Source organism: Thermobia domestica, chromosome 11 (assembly GCF_964235325.1).
Source record: "Thermobia domestica chromosome 11, izTheDome1.hap1.1, whole genome shotgun sequence".
Taxonomy (NCBI): Eukaryota; Metazoa; Arthropoda; class Insecta; order Zygentoma; family Lepismatidae; genus Thermobia; species Thermobia domestica.
Genome location: NC_137464.1, coordinates 153,655,800 through 153,676,047, shown reverse-complemented (window position 1 = coordinate 153,676,047; position 20,248 = coordinate 153,655,800). Strand labels below are relative to the sequence as shown.

General features: G+C 37.1%; 1 protein-coding gene across 1 annotated transcript in view; it reads left to right on the top strand.

The window, feature by feature from the left end:
• Positions 1-20,248, top strand: part of FoxK (forkhead box K) — a 100,865-nt gene that overhangs the window by 28,635 nt on the left and 51,982 nt on the right. Inside the window, exons 3-4 of the mRNA XM_081731221.1 lie at positions 13,245-13,527; positions 15,896-16,042. Of these exons, the coding sequence (XP_081587347.1) occupies positions 13,245-13,527; positions 15,896-16,042 (430 nt within the window). The remainder of the gene's footprint in view (positions 1-13,244; positions 13,528-15,895; positions 16,043-20,248) is intronic.

The following is a 20,248-nucleotide window of genomic DNA, read 5'->3' as shown; positions in this document are numbered from 1 at the left end:
AGAGAGAGAAAGAGTAAAGAGAAGCTGCTGGACCAGGAAGTGAATCCTTCACCGCAATAATGCACAGGAAAGCACCGTATTTTCAACGGTGAAGAATGAATAACTTACAGAAGATCCTCGCCCCCCCCCCTCACACACACACAGGGGCCGCGGTGGCTCAGTGGTAGAACTTTCACCTCTGGTGCTAGGGGTCCCGAGTTCGATCCCAGCCCCCGCCAAGTGAACTTTGTGGTGGAACACCGTGTGCGTGGGTTTTCTCGGGGTTCTCCCGTTTCCTACCACTTTCTTCATTCCACCATTTCATTCATTACTCATCATCACCGTCTCTTTTAGTCTAACCGGTAAAAGCGTGGGACGTAAAACTCAGATTTCATTTTTACACACAAAGAAAGAAAGAAAGGAAAGAAAGAAAGAAAAAAAAAACACTCACACACACATACATACATACAGACATGTATGTCTTTATTTATTTATTTGAAAGCGACATACGAATGTGTAGGAGTCTGGATCACCTGAAAAAAGGTCTACAGCCTTGCATTCACCATATTGTAGAACTGAATATCAAATGACTTGTCTAAATGAGGGAAGTCACCAGGCGCGGAAAGCTAAAAGAGGAGCAATTTTCTAGTATAGGTACTGAGTGTATCCGGTCAGGTCACTACCCACAAAAAATGCCCACATAGCCCATAAAGTGAACTCATACCGCGCCGGGAACCCCTTTCATGCACTATACTCGGACTTTTTGTATTGTGCCAGCATTGTAGAACTGTTCCCTAAAATTGCACGAAGGCCACACAACACTGATGACAATTAAGTCTTATTGTTTCTGTTTTTGCTGCTGGTATACTTTCGGCGCACCACATCTGAATTTTATATTTACAAGTGTAGGTTTACTAGTGTAAAATTATTACAAGTTCTTTACGATGGATAAAATAAATTAGTTCATATGAAAGATGCCTGTGAAAGAAAGAAAGAAAATACTTTTCATCGGCAGTGAATTTCTGCAGTGTACAGAAGTTGTATTTTGTTTACAAGTGGAACGTTACTAGTGTGAAACCAAGGAAAACGCTATTGAAACTCGTATCATTGCCAAAAGCCACTCATTTTCATACCCTTGCATATGCGGACACCCACCTTCGCTGACGCGCCTACTCCCTTCAGACGCACCCCCTCGCTAACGCTTGGGCTCTCCAGCTTCGCCCTGCTATGACTCGATAGGGTACGAGATTTTCTTGGGCGGAGTTAGGAATTGTCTGCTGGGGGCAGACCTTTTGTCTGTTGGGGGGGCACGGTAAACACAGATGAGAATTAACGGATCTTTATTTTTTGTCAAAAAGTTGGCGGGGGGCATTGCCCCCTCATAACTCCGCCCGTGGTGCTTTTTGATAGCGACCTAGTGCAGGTTTTGTTTTTTTGGGCTGTAGTTTTATGCATGCATCCGTACGCTGTATTTATACCTCCTTGAATTTTAACTATGCTTATAATACCTTCTTGAATTTTAACTATGTCATGTGAATATTTTCATGTCACCCAGCACGAATCATTTAGAAAATAATGAGGAAATTAGTGAAGGAATTCCAATTTATGAACAATTATTTCGAGTGGTGCGCCAAAAGTAAACCTGCGCGCTTTTTTTTTAAAACTTGTAACATTTTTCGTATACAAATTGCACAATATACTTAAATCACCTATTTTTATTCTTTTAAAAGATGTAATTACATTTGTTCACACCTGTAGTGTTCGGGCGGACACTACTTACTTCACTGCATGCTTTCTCTAAGGTCTTTATTGATTTTTTTTTAAATAATATAAATCGTACCTCACGTTATACAAGAAATCATATTTTTTGTATGACTCTATTGTCCAGGCAGCATTGTTTGGAAATTACGGCTGGAAATAAAGTTGAATGTCGTCAGGCGCTACTCTTTTCTGATTGGTAGTTGTATGCAAATCCAGAAGAAAATAGAAACTGCTTCTATTTCTTCCAAGTCAGGATCCAAATAGGGACAGCAGAAAATTTCAACCTAGACTAAGGGAAGTTACTTCTCACACGATCGTTAAGTAAGGTCGTGAGTTTTAGATCGTGAATCGCAGCATTACTTCAGTCCCATGTGAGACAGGCTTAAGGAACAACTTCATGCGAAAAGTATGGTTTGAATCATAGGCGTGCCCACCAAAAATTTTCTGAGGGGGACAGTACCCTTTACTCAACATTGTGAGCCAAATTTAAAGAAAGACTGATGTCATTGCATCCCCCCCCCCCTTAATTTTCAAAATGTCACATAACATGAATTAAAGTGCCGCAATTTAGGATAGATGAATCCTATCAATGGTGATAACAGGTTTTATTCCAGCGACACAAAAGATCCTATTTTTGGTACTGTTGACAATATTTATTATAATTAATGGAATTTCCAGGGCGATGATATTAATTTGTAGGTTTCATGATAGTATAATGAACTTATGATCAGTGAGTAAGCATATTATTCAAGTTCATGTTTTCATTTATGATTTGTATTGTTTCCCATTTTGACACTGAAATTGGGTCTTTAAGTGTCCTGTTAAAAAGCTCCAACCTCTGATAATATCTATAGCCATATGAGACCAAGAAACGTAGATCCTTCTTCAAAAAGCCGCAAAAGCCCAGCTGCTGATCCTGAAGATGTGTTAATAATTCCGTCAGCCTTCATCTTTTCCAACGTAGAGAGAATTTCTTCATAATGTTAAACAACTCCCGTTATTAGACTTAGTCTACAATTCACCTAGTGGGTCACAAGGATTTAATGTTTACAATGTTTAAGACGAGACCGCAAGCATTAGCCTCGATTAGAGCAGAAAATCGTGACCACAGTGAAAGTGACCGTGAAAACAGTACTCATAGTTCGTGCATCCACTGCAAAGAGTTTCTCACTACTTCTGGCGCACTACAGGCACCCTTAATCACAAGATTGGTACTGTGAGCTCCACAATGTACGTACAAGGGAAGAAGTTGCTGTTTACATATAATAGATTGAACACTACTTCCAGAGCCATCATAAACTTGTCCACTGAGTTGAGCAATGGAAAGATGGAGTCTCACCATCTCATCCAGAATAACTGAAGCTATAAACTCACCAGTTGTTTTTTCGATATAGGTCTACTGTAGAACACAAGAAAACTTTCATGAGAACAGAGATCTTCATCAAGTCACCAGGCACAAATACTTAATTGTTCTTCGCCATTCACATCACGGGAACCATCAAACACGATAGAGAATTGAGGAGGGTTTTGAGATTTGATTTTGTTACATATATGAAAAGCAATTTCTTGGCCCATGGTTTCGAGATTTCATTCTGGATTTTAACATACATGAAACTACATCTCTTCAAGTTTCCCTTTATCCTGCTCTTCAATTGTGGAAAATCTTTAGAGCAAAGGCTCATCAACTGAAATAAATTCCTGAACCGGGAGTCATATCCTCTAAATGCGAGTCCTTGTCTTGCAAGATAACATATACTTGAGATTACATTTTTTCCAGGAATTTCCTGGCTTTCATTTGTTCAACTAAAACTTGTCTGTTCACTTGGTTTCCTATTGGATTTTTTCTCTGCGCAGTACAACCAGTTTATGGCATTCTGAAGTTTCGTGTATACTTTATTTCTCTTTAGCCTTCTTCCAGTTGCAAACTCTTACAGTAGAGAAAGCGTCTTCCATAGTTTTAGTAAGAACTTTTTTTAAAATTGTTTTTCAAGATATCCATACAGTGAAAACAGAAAATGACGTTAATTTTGTTTGGATCGACGTGCAGCCACGGACGAAACCAAGTTGGCACAAATTTCAATGTTCGACCCTTCAGAGACTGTTATGGAAAATTTGTAGGTAACACTAAAGTCTAATTGGACTTTGAAAGGTTCGAAGGGTGGGGAAAATCTGAACCACTTGCTAGACGTGGAGATTGAGAAGTTTCTTTTATAGTGAAGGTGATCGTGACCGATACAAGATTTGAATTTCCATTGTCAGTTTCAGGTTGTAATCCATCAGCTGAACTATCATTTGAATTATATTTTCTCCTCTTTTCTTCAACAATGGCATTCCTTTGGCCCATGTGCTGTCTTCTTTTCTTTTTATTATGACAAATTGATCCATTTCAAACAATAAAACAACACTAAACAGAAACAAGAGATGAAAAACCTTATATCAACGTTATATTTACAGTAACACACATAAACACAGCTGTCTAATCACGTTACTGTTGGAGAAAACACGCTGCAAAACATGTCCTTTTAAAAACAGTGGCGCACTTGTGGATAACCCAGTTGACGAAGTTCAACAATACATTAGAAAGAACACACAAAGAGACCTACGTTACCCGCACGAAGAAAAAGGTCTTTTTAGGCAGGTTCTGAGTTATAATTCCGAAGCTTGTGGTATTTTTCCACGAAGCCGATACAGCAAGAGTCGGTATATTAAATAAAAAAAAAAAATCATTCCACATTTTCTCTTTTCTCTTTGTAATGCTATAAGTGTAGAGGGAAATGAATCTTTTTAGATACTTAGAAAGCGACATTTTTTTTTCTTGCAGCTACCGCTTTCTTGGAAGACTAAAGATAAAATCTCAAGGCAGAAATATTTGAAACTGAGCATGAAACTTTTGATAAGTACTAAGTCAAATTCGAAATATTTTTGCCTTGGAACCAAGTTGTAAATCTTTTACAAAGCTATAGCTGTTAAAAATGAAAAGACACACTAAGAATTGCGTACTTTCAATTAGAATCTACTATTTTCATAAAGATACTAGCGCGCACACAATTAATTATATTGTTAGGGATAGGCTATATGGTGTTTATTGGGCCAAACACTCCAAACAATAAAGATTCATCGTACACTGGAGAAATAGTTATGCTTCCTATTTCATTCTCATTTGACCATGAAACAAATGCCGGAGACATATACTAACCTCGTATACAAATGCGTAGGGATGTATAACTCGTTGAGATATGATGCTTTACTTTTTAAATTTTCAATACTTCCGCGTACTTCTAAAAAATGTAATATAAAGAAATAACGCCCATTTAAATAAATATTCAATTATAACTCAACAATCTTCACAAAATTTGCAGTAGATCAGTGAAAACGGCATCTTTCCAGAGCTTGTAGTTTCCGAGATATGATTGTTAAAATAATTGCAACAAACATACAAACTTTTTTGACCACAAACATATAAACGTATCATTTTAATATATAGATATTTCAACATTTTCTTTTTGCTGCAAATGAATGTGTGCACGCTTTATGGTAGTTCTCGACGTAGCTAATACAGTGTCGCTACTTTCTGTACATCTATATACCCTGGTAATTGCTACAGAATTTTCTTGAATGAAACTGTAATTCCTTTCAATTCCAGGAATTATTAATTGACAATCGACGTTTCCATTCCAATATTTCATCATTTTTGCCGAGATATTTGGGGAAGAATTCCTGCTATACAATTTTCTGGGGGGGACAATCTCCTCCTAGAAAATTTCTGGGGGGACGCGTTCCCCTCATTCCCCCCGGCTGGCACGCCCATGTTTGAATGAAACAGCAGTAGTTAGTCTTTGCTAGCAGATAAAAAAATAAAAACACTAAGAAATACTGACACTTGAATGCACTTTTCCCTCCTTGTGTGCAATTGCAGTGATTGTAAAGCCAAGGATCGGAGGTTCGAATTCACCCTAGAATTTTTTTTTCGTAAGTAAAATTATGAATAAGAAAAAAATAAAGATTGATTAGAAGTGTAATGTATTTTAACACAAACTTTACAGATTCAAATTAGTAAATAATGTATTTGGTGCGTATTAATGCTGAATTTTTTCCAAATATATTGCGGATATTTGGAATAAATCATATGATTTAAGAATCGGGAAGGATCATCTCCAATCAATCTCTATCTACATGAAGACAATCACCGAAATTCCCTTGTAGTCTCTTTATCATGATACTTATCTATACGTCCCTTTCTACATATTTCTCGCGGCGAGCATGATGGTGCTTACGTCTGGTGCATGCGATGCCTCCCACATTCTTATTCTACCAATTCCACCATTTACTTGCCTTATATTTCATTTGCCTAATCAGTCGTCTCTCTTTGCTTAACAGGTAAAAACATGGGACGTTAAACTGAAAGATCAAATTTCATTTCATTTACACTTATTTCTCCTTAAACTAATTGTATTTTTCTCGAAGATGTGTCAATATATCCCGTTCATACGAGCAACGCAGCGATATTAGACATTTTAGTTCAAAAACTGTATTATATTTAGTTCCACGTAAAATAAGAATTAGTCACTTACAAATAACCATGCCGAGCATCGTCATTGGCACCTGTAGGATGCGCACGAAACGAGATTAGGATTACGACTTTCTCTTCTCGTTTCATGTCGAATTTTAAGACAAAAACTCGATTATAGAAGTTAAAATACCTAATAAGAAACTAAAGTGTTGGAATTTTGCAGCATTCGGAGTTAACATGCAGTAAATGGTATTTATGACAGAAACAGTGGAAAATCTAACAAAACTGATGATGAACAGACAGTTGACTAGTCAATATTTTTCTGCCTTTTTGAGTTGTCTAATTCTAGCCACTAGGTTTTTTTTTTTTTTTTTTTTTTTTTTTTTTTTTAATGCCTTGTGAACTTTGATGTTTGGGTAGTCACCAATCGCACCCCCACTTTTCCACATTTTTCAAAATATTGAATATTGTAAAGGAAAAATTAATCTTTTAATTCTTCCATGTAATTACTTGCATTTAGTAGTTAGAAAATTGTGCTGTCGATATGTTTTCTGAAAGGATATAACCTGAATGCAGTTATAATTCCATTGGCTTAGATAGCAAACTTAGCAAGTCTACTTTAAATAATAATAATAAAAAAAAAAAACAAAAAACAAAAAAAAAAAAAAAAAGCACTTAGCCCATATCAGGCGTGGGTCTATTTCTTAACATGCAATCCGAACCACATAAGCTGTTACCGGGAATCGAACGCGGATCATATGCTAATCATATAACTATGAGGCAGCTAACTGTCGACATCAAGTAAATAATACACAAAGTGTATTAAGTGTATATGATAGCGCAAAAGCTGTGTATTATACCTACTTGCGACATACCAAGCGTAGCGAAAGAATAATATTACAATATATTTGTGTAATTTTCTAGGTATCACAAGATATTACTTAGCAAACTAACCAAATGTTTCTGAGGTGGTCTTCGTCTGTGCTTAGTTTGCCTTCTAAATCAATAGTCATAATTGAATTGAAGACCTATTCTTTCAGAACGTAGAACATATCACAACACAAACTATTCCATTAAGTGGTATTTTGTAAGTAGTAAATAATTGCGTAGAGAAATTTTAGATGTATTTTTATCTTCTCTGTTTTTTCAAAGAAATGTAGAAAAGTGAAATTGTTGCTGATTAGCAACCGAAATATCATAATTTCACAAAACTTGAATTCTTAACCTCAAACTTAGGTAGCTGAGACAGAAAAATATTGCCGTCAAATATCCATTCACCATCCTTTTTGTCCGATTGTCAGTTGCTTCAGCCATAACTTGTAAGAGTTGCTTTATGTTAATCAGTGTGTTTCAAATTTCCCACATTTCAAAGTTTTAACAAATTATTCGTATAGGAAGGATATGTCGAGTTTTAGCTGAGAAATTTTTGAGAAAAAATAACCTTTTGTTTACCGAGAAATAGGCAAAGAGTCTCATATAAATAGGTGTCACGATAATCATTAACAAATATATTGGCTTTACGTAGAACAAAATTCACTCAGGAGTACTTTTTTTTTCTGTTTCTGCGGCGATAATTCTTCGAGATCATTCAATCATATCATCATCATAGTTATTCTGCCATTATTGCTTAGAATTTAGTTTCTTTTGCTTCATTGTATTTCTTTCATGGCAAATATCTATGAAACCGATAGAGATTTGGAAAAACAACGTGAAATAAACGAAATGGAGCAGAATTTGATCTTTCCAACGGTACCAATGTCATTATTGTATCTTAAAAAGTGACTGAGATATTCAGTTTTACGTTGGTCGTAGCGTAGTTCTCGGCCTTCAATAATATACAAATCAAACTGCTTTATTTGGTTCCATTTCAGAAATAATTGTAAATACTAAATTATGATAATCCTAGAAATGTAGTATTGGAGAAATACCTACACCTTTTAAGTCTGTGGATTAATAGTTGATCAATAATACTACTAATACTTAATAATAATAATAATAATATAATAACACATCCTTAATAGCCTAATAATCGTGTGTATTTAAATACTTAACTTACACTATGGACTGTTAACATTATTAATAAATGCTCCCGATAATAATTGAAATTGTTGTAGATGACGAAGATGAAGAAGAATAACAGTCTTCTCTTTATTTCAGTTATTGCTTTCACTGCCGTTACCGTATTCATCCTCTTCGTTTTCTGAATGTTCATCATTTTTAATTTCTAGCTTTTCTGGGCACACAGGTCCTTTAAACCACTGATTCTTGTACTTCTCATTATGCAAATACCATCCGTGTTGTAAAGGGTCAATATCTTTGTGAGGATACTGTTGATTAGCTTTTTTCCATATTAATGCAAAGCATTACTTCTTTCTAACTTTTCACGAATAGCAGCTCTAGATGGATGAAGAAGAGTAGGATCAATATTTTGTATCTTCTTCAAAGATGGGTGTGCCTGTTTAGGAGCATATTTGGTTTTGAATGAGTTGTACGTTGCTTGTGTGACTGATGTGTAAAGAGTCTGTCCGTATAGGGAACACATATTGCTCGGCATTAGTAAACAGGATATTTTCGAGATGTGCTAAATACAGATGGTGATCAGAAAAATGGAAACACCTGAACGAAATTGCAACTTACCAGATTAATATGGTGTCGGGCCACCTTTCGCCTTCAGAACAGCCTTGATGCGACGTGGGATGGAGGCATAAAGGTCGTGAATGGTAGCAAGTGGAATTTTACATCATTCCTCGTGCAGGGCATCGGCCACTTCTGTGAGAGAGGATGAAGGTGGAAATCGTCGCCGGAGTCGTGTTTCCAAGACGGACTACAGATGTTCAATTATGTTGAGATCTGGGGATTGGGTGGACCAGGGGAGGTGTTGAACTTCATCCCGATGTTCCTGAAACCACGCTGCAACAACGCCAGCTGTTTGAATGGGTGCATTATCATCCTGGAAGATGGCGTCATTGTCCGGGAACAACACCCGGGCCATAGGATGCAAGTGGTCTCCTAAAATTGCGTCATAATCCTTGGCAGTGATTCGTCTGCTAAGTGTGACCACAGGACCCAATGAAAACTATGATAAGGCGGCCCACAGCATCACCGAGCCGCCGCCATGTTTCACAGTTGGGCGGAGACACTGCAGATCATAAGCTTCTTTGGGCGTTCTCCACACATAAACACTGCCCGTGGTTGGGAATAGGGTGAAGAATGACTCATCAGACCATATCACACGTTTGCAGTCCTCAACGGTCCAAGTTGCATGGTCGCGGCACCATTTGCGGCGTGCGAAAGCGTTATGGTCCCTGATGAGCGGTTTGGCCCGTGCAACACGGGACCCCGTAAGTTCATGTCATGTAATTCGCGGCGGACTGTGATTGTCGAAACAGGGTGGGGGAGGTGCTGATTGAGTTCCTCCGTCACGTGCTCCGCAGTGGCACGACGGTTCTGCGTGACAATGCGCTTTAATACCCGGCGTGACTTGTCACTCATGATTATCTTCCGCCCGATGTGGTTTTCCCGTGTGTTGTGTAGGCCGTCATCACCTTTCGACACTGTCCCACGCGACACACCTAACACAGTAGCCACTGCCGTCACACTCGCTCCACATAACCGCGCACCAACAATTCGCCCTCTTTGAAAATCTGAGAGGTCTCCCATTTTACACTACCTCCGTCTGCTGCAGCCACTGGACACTGCTGTTCCACTGCGCCTGACGTAGTATGGAGACCGACCTAACACACCACCACCAGCGGTCCGGCGCTGCGGGCGCCACGACACCACTGCCAACCCATACATCTGACGTGTTGCCAACTACAGGTGTTTCCATTTTTCTGATCACCATCTGTACATTCTTCCAAACTTGCGAAAAAATTCTTCGATATTAAGCTGTTCAACATTATCTTGAACGGCTTAACTTTTCCTTGTCTAGCGAATGCTGCTGTGAAGTCTGATCCAGTGAATGCGTGAAATCCTAGTAATACTAGAGTTAAATCATCACCTAGTTCTTCCGGAACATTAGCAATCATTTAACCGTTTAGTATTATTGGAGGCTAATCCTACGCTCATCCACATTTTGCAATTCTGGAAGTGCTTTTGATGATAGACCAGCAAAATAAATATATCCGTGTCATTATCTCGAACGACGATATTGCTGTTTGGGTTCTGTTGGATTATGTATTGAATGTGCCAGATTATGCGTGTATCAGCTACTTCGTTGTAACATTTCAGTTCAGGAACCTGTTTGTAATTCATAATATTATTTTGCTTGCTGTACTGATAGCATGTGCCTACATACAATACTTTTACACCAAGGATGCACAAGTATTCATCCTTCTTCCATTCATTACAAATGAAGTCAAGGAGAGATGTCTTAAATGAATTGCTTCTCAAGAATTCTTGTGACTTCTTTGGAGTTTTCTATTCTGTTCCTATCACTAGTGTGTCACTACAGAACACTGTTCCATATCGATGGTCATGTTAAAGATCCTTTATGCTTGGCGTCTTGTAAACATCACAAATTAGATGAACCTCATTTGCGTATGTATTGCAAATTGTTTCTAATAGTGTATGTGCAAGTTCACCGTAAGCGTTAGGAAATTTCAAATAATGAATGATAAACATTGGATCATATATGACTTGATGGGAATTTTCGTGGTTTGATTTCTGATACTTCTCTATTTCATGGATTAGTTTGCTCTTGTCAGTTTTTTTTTTTTCATATAACCTCCTATTTGGCCCAAAGATAGGGAAACTGGGGTAAGTGGACACTCGATCACTTTTTCAATGTCCCTTTTCTCGGCTGCTGTAAGATAAGATAAAATAACCTCCCAAAAAGATCTCGCGGGCACTTCACAGTTTCCAACTTTGTTTGAGTTGTATTTTTATTTCTTTTTGCTAAAATGTTTGGACAGTTTTTAACAATGTTTCTTGTTATCGGCTTCTCGACACTTTTAGGGTCCTTAGCATACATATTTTTAAACGTTTCATAGGCAGCCTTACCTTTTTCATAACCTTCTATCAGCTGATCTGCCATGTCATCCGCAATAACTTATCCAGTCTATAAGTTTAAAAGAGGAGTGTTTGCTCTCAAGGCTGTAGAAATGATTTAAAACTTCAGCCATAGTATTCATGATTTCTGTAACATCAATATTGTCTCGTTGATTCTAGAGAGATGAAGTTCCGCTTTCATGTCTTCTGCGTGTGTTAATCCACTTTGTTCTAATAAATGAGTCATAATTTTGTTCTTTGTTCTTGGTGGATCTTTTCATCCATCTTGCTTTGGCAGAATCTGAATCAGCGAATGCTATTATACCACCAAACCTTGACGCAGCGTCTTTAATTACGGTTTGTTCTAGCGCCATGTCTACTGGAACACGTGAAAGTCCTCCTTCAGAAAGAGCTTTTCTGGCGCCTGAACATATCTCTTCCATGTTAAGAAGCTTCAGGTCATCCAACGAGCGTAATTTGGCCTATTACACGTAAAGAAAATGGGACACATTTTTTCTGTGGCTTGCATATATGTACATGTCAACATTACAGATTCTGTATGATCTACAGAAGAATTTGTAAATTTCCACGAAATCTATGTACTTTTGAAATAATTGTGCAGTTCTACCATGCAAACCTTTTCTTGTCTTGTCTGTGAAAGCTTTGTATTCGTCATATAATTGCGTTACATCATGATTACTCAAAATTGTTTTTAATATATCCTCTGTCAAATTTTGGTTACAAATTATTACTTGTTCTTTTATCTCTTCTAAGTTCAAAAGCATGCCTTCATCATTTGTTTGCAAGAACTTGCTGAAGTGCCTGCGTTGCAAGGCTAGTGATAGTAATATGTGAAGACATTTGCATCGGTTGTAATGCTTTCCCTCTGAAATGAAACCAAATACAGTGGTTTTGCTTTGTACATTATTGAAGGTCGAGAACTGCACTATGACCAACATAAAATTGAATATCTCAGTCACTTTTTAAGATACAGTAATGATATTGGTACCGTTGGAAAGATCAGATTCTGTTCCATTTCGTTTATTTCAAGCTGTTTTTTTCCTGTCTCCAGCGATTTCATAGATATTTGCCATTAAAGGAATACAGTGAAGCAAAAGAAACTAAATTCTAAGCAAATTATGCGCCATATTTAAAAATGACTGCAATATATGTAAACAGCAATGACTTGTAACATTAGCACATTCATTGCCTTTAATTTGGCACAAGAACTAAGTTTCTAGCTTCATTGATTGGAAAGTTACCCTTATTTCAAGACTGTTCTGTCAACTGTGACGGCGGCCATATTGATGACGTCTTCATGCCCCGACCACTGACTTTTAGTAAGACTTCCAAATTTTGATTATATAGGTAGTAGGCTTTTAGGAAAAATACTATGACACTTTTGGATATCAAGGGTAAATAAAATCTCCCCTAGCTCTTGGACTATTTGTACGTTATTATTGAATAAAAGTATTGTAAACAAATATATCAGTACTTCTACTCGTATCGAAACCTCCAAACATTTCGAATATTTAAAGAAAACAGATATACAGTATACATCACAGCAATTAGATGATACACAACATTTGACATTTGATTTGTACAGTCCCCAGCAAGAACCCTGTAACATGAGTATGTAAGTTTATTGTGAGACGACGAAGTCTTTTGCTTTATAAAAGGTGTGCAGGGGAGGACGCCGAGGTTTCTCCTGGCGTGATTCGTGCCACTTAGACGTTATGTTGATTCAGTGCGCTGTTAGGCATAGTTTTACAATAAACTTACATGCTCATGTTGCAGGTTTTTTGCTGCGGACTGTACATAGTGATACATATGAGAGAATATCCATAATAATTGCTGTTGCAAATGTTAACTGGAACTTCTTTTTCTTAAATTTCTGAAACTAGGGCAAGTAATCGATGTAGTTTTCTTTTTATTGTATAAGAAGTGGCTCACAAAATCAAGGATGAGATCATTTAGTAAATGCTTTGGTTTTTCTTTCATTCAGTGCTGCGAACTCTTGTCCAGCCAGTCCTCGAGGTGGTCCTGGTCGTCGCAATATTAGTGCAGATCTTCAGATGGTTGCCGTATACGCGGCGGCTGCTGCCGATCATACAGGAGCCGATGACAAAGGTGAAATACTAAACACTACTTCTGGGGCTAGTCACAGCACTCACTCCGTACCGAGTCCAGATGAACAGTCCAGTCAGAAGATGTATCGCACAGGTCCTAATGGGACAGCAGCGCCGTGTCCGCCTCCGCCATCATCGGAGCCATATAGCCCACCAAAGGTAAAAAGAAGTTAACTTTACTTAATCCTTCCATTCACTCATCATACGCTCATGCGCGTGTGGTATTGGTCCAAACGTATGCGTCGTCTAATTTTGTACGTCTACGTTTTTCTCTATATTTAAACCATAGTATCAACGTTATCTTGTTTGAATATAACTAGTTGGATTTTTTATGTAGAATATGTCTCATTATCTATGCCCGTTTTATGGAGTTGTTTATTTCCCTTACCTATCTTAGTCTTTCTTTTCTTAAAAATTCAGATTCGTAAAGGAAAAGTGAATACCAGAAACTAGGTACTTGAAGCTATTTTTAATGCTTAAAGTTTCTGAATGATTTTGGTATAGACACTAAAATATCTTACTATGAGTGAAAGGAAAACATCTAAATCACTTTAGGTCACCAATGTAACTTATGGCTAATATTTGAAATTAGGTAGAACTTCAAGGAGGGAAAAACGAAATTTCAGAGGGAATCGGGCTCAGGTTTCCGGCTTAATATGTTGTTGCGCGTACTACGCTGGTCAGTAAATTTTCAACCAGCCACATATTAACACTCGTAAAGTTAGCGCAATGACACGATAAGCCAGAAATCCGGGTTCTATTCGCAGTCGGATCCCACTCATTTATTCTTGAATTCCTAGTTACGAACGACACTGTAATAAAAAGCAACTATTTCCTCCATTTTTTGTTATTGATTTACCGATACCACTTTTTCACTGATACCTGATACCGATACTTTTGGACACATTTCTTATATGTTATCAGGAATTTTCAGAATAATGAAAAAAATCAACATTGTAATAGGGTATATTAGATATAAGGCCAAAATTTGACATACAAAGACAAATAGCAGGATTTCATATTAGGTTTCACACAGAAAATATATTTCCTCTAAATTTAATCCAGCTCACATAAAATGAACTAAAAAGTAGGAAATACTTATATAGTGTAAACTTAATTTTAAGAGTCAGTGATTGATATTTCGAGTGATAATGTACTTTGATAGTTACATTGTATTGTATGATAGTCTCTATTATATGCATATACGCAAACGGATACTACCGTTACAAATTTATATTGTTTAAAAAAATATGCGTGCTGAACCAGGTGTTGCTGTGTATACCACAGAAATAAGAGGATTATTTAAGCAAAGTCGAGAATGAATTGTTTTTAACCAGTAAGTAGGAGAAAGTAAGGACAAAGTGAGCGTCTTGTGGATTTCTTCCATAGCATTTTCTTCTGAATCGAAACCTATGTCTCGTTTAGGATTCAAATTACGGATCTGCTGTCTTGGCCATGGGTGCCTGAAGAGGGAGGGCAAGGTAGTACCCCTCTGGCTCACGAAAATGTATACGTAATATAGCAAACCACGTATATTAAATACCAGACGTAATATAGCAACCATGAAATGGGCCGCCCCTAGAAAACTTTTTCGGGCGCTTATGATCCTGACTGAGGAGCTTTGGTTTTTCTTGACCACTATTTTGGCATCGAGGGACTAAAAATATCAGTTGAGTATGAGTAGTGCGAATCAAAGGCGTACACATGCATAACGAAATCGATTGTACAATTGATAATAATTTAGATCAACTTTGTCTAAAAGAAACTGATGAAATGCAAGTCCATTGTTAATATTAAACAAATTGAAAATAGTTCGGAAAATATATTGGTAAATATCGGTATCCATTTGCCGATACAGATACTCCCAAAAGGGCCGATATCACCGATACCGATATATCGGTACATCCCTAATTTTCGTATAATAGATAGAACCTCATTTCATTATTCGCAAACTTCTTTTGAATAAGGGCAGAAAATGTCAGTAGTAAGCTATGAGAAGGATAATCTATTTCGTGAAATCAAAAGTGGTATCTTTTAGGGAATAAATATGACGAGAGTATCATGAAACTTTTGAAGAGAAAATTAGTCGTTCTTACACGTAGAATTGTTCCGATAAAATAATCCAAGCAATAATAATAATAAACATTCAACTAAAACCGGTTGTCCTATTTAGATCGTTCTCCAAGTGAAAAATAATCCCTTCCAGGTATTAAGAAAACGAGAGAATAAATAATACGTAGACATAGTTTGTTCGTTACAAACGCTACACAGCTTAAACACAGACGCCTCCACTTCACTACTAGTGAAGAGGATTCCGAGGTAATCGATCAAGATTTGGAAATTGTAAAAATTGAAAGAGTATTTTTAATAGGTAATATTTTGATTTCTTGTTTACCATTTTTATTATTGTATTGTAATTTAAGACTACATGTACATGGTATTTTAAGTTTAAGCACACTTGTAATATTATTACAAATTATATTGTTATATTTTTATTTATTGTTAATAATATTACTTTATTTTTTAGGATGATTCGAAACCACCTTATTCATATGCCCAGTTAATCGTTCAGGCTATTGCATCTGCCCCTGACAAACAACTTACATTGAGTGGTATCTACTCATATATTACCAAAAATTATCCTTATTATAGAACAGCAGACAAAGGGTGGCAGGTTAGTATGATTAATAAATAGATAATATTAGCGATTTGGTTGTTTACCTGAATTTTAAGATTACAGATCTGGAATAACATGGAATTTTTTCTTTGTTTCTTTTTACATGATGTGCACGGCACTGATGAACATTAGATTTGTTTTAGATGCCGTCCTCATACAAATAAATCTATTCAATGTTTCCGATACACAACTAAATTCAGAAGCACATACTTATGTCGTTGCAAAGAAGTCTATGTAAGCATCCAGGGTTAGAAAATTAACCTGTTTATCATTTTACAGATAATGTGACTGTACTATATGAGTAACCTAAAAGCTTATTAGAAAGTAAAAGTGTGTAGTTCTAATTAATAGTGGTTGAGACTCATTTTAATGGCATGTGAACCGGTAGTGGATGATAAATTAAAAAATGAAATAAATTTACGTATTCGTATAAACTTTTGAGCCGTAAATGCGAATGAAATGAAACTACCACCCGAGGAAGGCCGATCTACGTATTTTGGAGATATATTAACCGTGGAGAGGGAATTGGACATTCGTTCTCACGAATGCATGTTTTTTTTTTAAAAAAAAAAAAAAAAAAAAAAAAAAAAAAAAAAAAAAAAAAAAAAAAAACTGAAACACCACGAATTAGAGACGAAGTGTGCCATTGTTTTTGAACAAACTGAACTATAAATGGGTAGGCTGTGTGTGTATCGTTCCTTAACAAGAACACATTGGAGCCCTAGTAAAAACAGTTGTATTTTCACGCCTCGCCATTATCACGGCCATGAAATGTCTGCAGTTGTTACAGAAGTGTCGCTTTTGTTGCAAAGCAATACATTCCACCCAGCCTACCTATTAACACTATCGTTTGTTCACAAACAATTCTACGTCTGTCTTCAAAATTTTCAGCACTTTCGTATGTACGGCCATATGTATACCACATGATTGAGTGACCTAGAATTCCAAAATGGCACCACTTTGATGCTTCACAGCTTGTCCTCCCCTCCCTATGTAATGAAGCAAAAAACTAAATAGGAAAGCTTTTTACGTCCCACGTTTGCTCTGTAATGTAAAGGAATTGGATAATTAATGGAAATGAATGGTTATGAAAGAAATGGTGGTGGAATGATCATGTGAAAAGAAACGGGATAACCCAGTGAAAATGCACGATATAGTGTTGGCCTCTACGAATTCACATGGTCTACAATCGAACTAGGAATCCATTGGACCAGAGATGAACGTTCTGCCACTGAGCCACCATACTAGACTTGCCTCATGAAGGTGTTGCGGAAAGGCTTGTATATATTTGTGATTATTTTTTCCTATTTTGTTAAATAATTCACAACATAGAGTTGGAATTGGCTGTATGGTTAGCGCACGCATCTTCTACGTGGGAGGCCTGGATTCGGTTCCCGGCTAAAACTCATATAGTTCGTATCTCATGTTAAGCCAAGGGCGAATCCAGGACAGACTTCTGGGGACGATGGGTTGTAATACTGCTACTTAGAACTACTTTTAAGAGCTGCAAACTCTGGGATGGTTTTATTTATATATAAAATAAGGAAGTTTCCTCTTCTAGAAGGGGGAGAGGCCATTGCCGCCTTTCCCCCCGGATCCGCCCCTGTGTTAAGGTGTAGATCCGCGTATCATATGGTTTCGGTACTGAAAGGTCACCAAAATCCAATCTAATATAGAGTTGGAACAAAGGAGTTTTGAAGCGGAGCAGAATATGAATTAGTTACAAGAAAATGGTGAAATACCGACACGAAAAATGCACACTTGGTGCCCTCTCTCTAAACGCGTCATCAAATTTTAAGATGAATAAGGAAGAAAAGAATGAAAAGATTAAGTAGATATATACCTCCAACGATTATAGTGTTTGGTTTTTCTACTAGCTGAGATTTTTATGCTGCATTCGACTTATTTCCATATCCACACAAGAAGCAAACTGTTGATGTTATTTTTCATCGTAACCCGTAAACTGAACTGAAAGATTTCGTTTTACTTCATGTAGATTTACTTGGAAAGAGTGTAGTCGCTAGGAGATGGGTCAGATGAGCGAATGATTAAGTAATTCAAAATTAATTGCAGACACAGGAATACGAGAGCGGTGGTTGGAGGCAATATATTATGATAGAGCACACATCAGCTCAGCCTTCCCTGAAGTTTCTTCTTTGATGTAGGGTGTAATTTTGTAGTTAATTTGTCTTAGAAGGGACGTTCTGACATAGCGCTGCAATCTTCTCCGGATCGGTTGTGGTTAAATACTTAGCGGTAGACCCGGGTTCGATTCCCTGTGGGTGCTCATATGATGGGAAATAAATAAATTTCTCTATAGTCCTTTAGGAAATAAATAATTTTTTTCTATTTTGTACGTGGAACTTTGGTTCCGGAGTTATAGTAATAAACCGTCGATTAATACCATCATCATATATGACCGAGAAATTTGTTTCTTTAATCTGAAAATTTGTGTAACATTGCCTGCAAATCACAAACGTACGTTTCTTTTTTATGTGAGAATTAACGTTCGATGTGTCCATTTGGCAGTTGGTTGTTTCATGTTCAATTTTATGAAAATAATGTGTAGTTAGGTGAAGAAAGCTTTTTTTCTCCTCTACTATGACCCTGGCGATTATTCGTCAATATCACCTCACTATATGATGAATTTTGTTTCCATATGTTGTCACAGTTCTTTTCTATTGTGTCAAATACATGGCTGTGTTTACCCCATGGTTGATCTTTCAATATAATAAAACAAGACATATTCTCTCAAAATTAGATACTGGAGTAGTGATTGGAGTACCTCTCTCTTGCATGTATTTACTAATGCCACTTTGTTTGACATGATCAGTTTTGCTACAGATTTACCACTTTTAATTATTGAAGTACGTGCAATGAAGAAACGCAAATATTGAAAATTCTAAACTATGACTAGATCGAGAATCGAATTCATTCCTCTATTGTACCATGTCGATGCACTGACCATTATGCTAAACACCTTGCTTCTTAACGAGCCATAATTTTTGCTTTTGAGATTAGTTTTGAGCGATTCAGATCACATGAACTGTACCAGAATTCCTGCTATGGTTGGACAAGTAGTATTATGGTAATGACTGCGTATGAAGTTGAATTATGCTATACGAGAAACGAAAGAAACTGCTAACTTTTCCTTCCACCGTATTCATAATGGGTGGAAATCATTGAACTCTTACCCTATTAAAAATATGCAAAGAAAAAGTATTTTCTCTCTTTCTCTCCATTTCTCTTATATCTAGTTCAACCATTATATAGGGACATATCGTATGTAAATAGACACCTCTATTTATGAACTTTTCCGTGTATTGAACTGTAATCACTTGACAGAAACCAAATAGTAACCAAAGAATTCCGGCCAATAATATCTTGTTGATTGATCTATAGCAAAATCTTAAGTCGTTGAGGCATGGAATTAATGAGTTCCGTTTTTGGCGTAGGGAATGCTTGATCTTCTTCACGCAAACATTGGAGAAGTTCTTTACGGGCAATTTGTTTGTGGAGACATTGTCTGATAGCATGATCTAGAATAGCCCACATATGTTCACATCAGAGGACTGACCTGCCCATGTCAGTTTTTTTGCGCCGTTTTCTGTTTGGGTGTTTCTGGGAGTATGATAGGTGGTGTCTTTTTCTATAAACAAAGTGGTTGTTTTTGGAAGCAACCTAATGGAAAATACAGGTAAGTCAATGTGTCCCTTTGCAAAATATCAATGTGTCCAGCGCTGTTGAACATGCCCGCACTTTCCAGCAACTTGGAATATCCAGAGCTCCAAATCACTCCCCAAACCAGCAATGAAAACCCCCCCCTTGCTTGATCATTGGTTGTAAGCGGACCAAGTAGAATTCTTGAAGGGTTTGTCTTCAGACCCATGTGGGCGCGCCGAATAAAAATTGAGTACTTCTCAGAGAAAATTACCTGGCGCCAAAATTGAACATCATGCCGCACCATGTTTTAAGCAAGGATTTACGTCTTGCAGATCTCCCATGATAGTTTAGTTGATACAGATATCTGATAGCTGTAATCCGGCTCACTTCAAGGTGTTCAATCACATCTGTAGCCTTGCACTGGGGGTTTTCTTCCATACACCTTTTGGTAGCCCTAAACTTAAGTTGGATCTGATTAACCAAATCTTGGACTCTCACTTTTTGATGTCTTTTAAACTAGGTAATAACGGGATTGAAGGT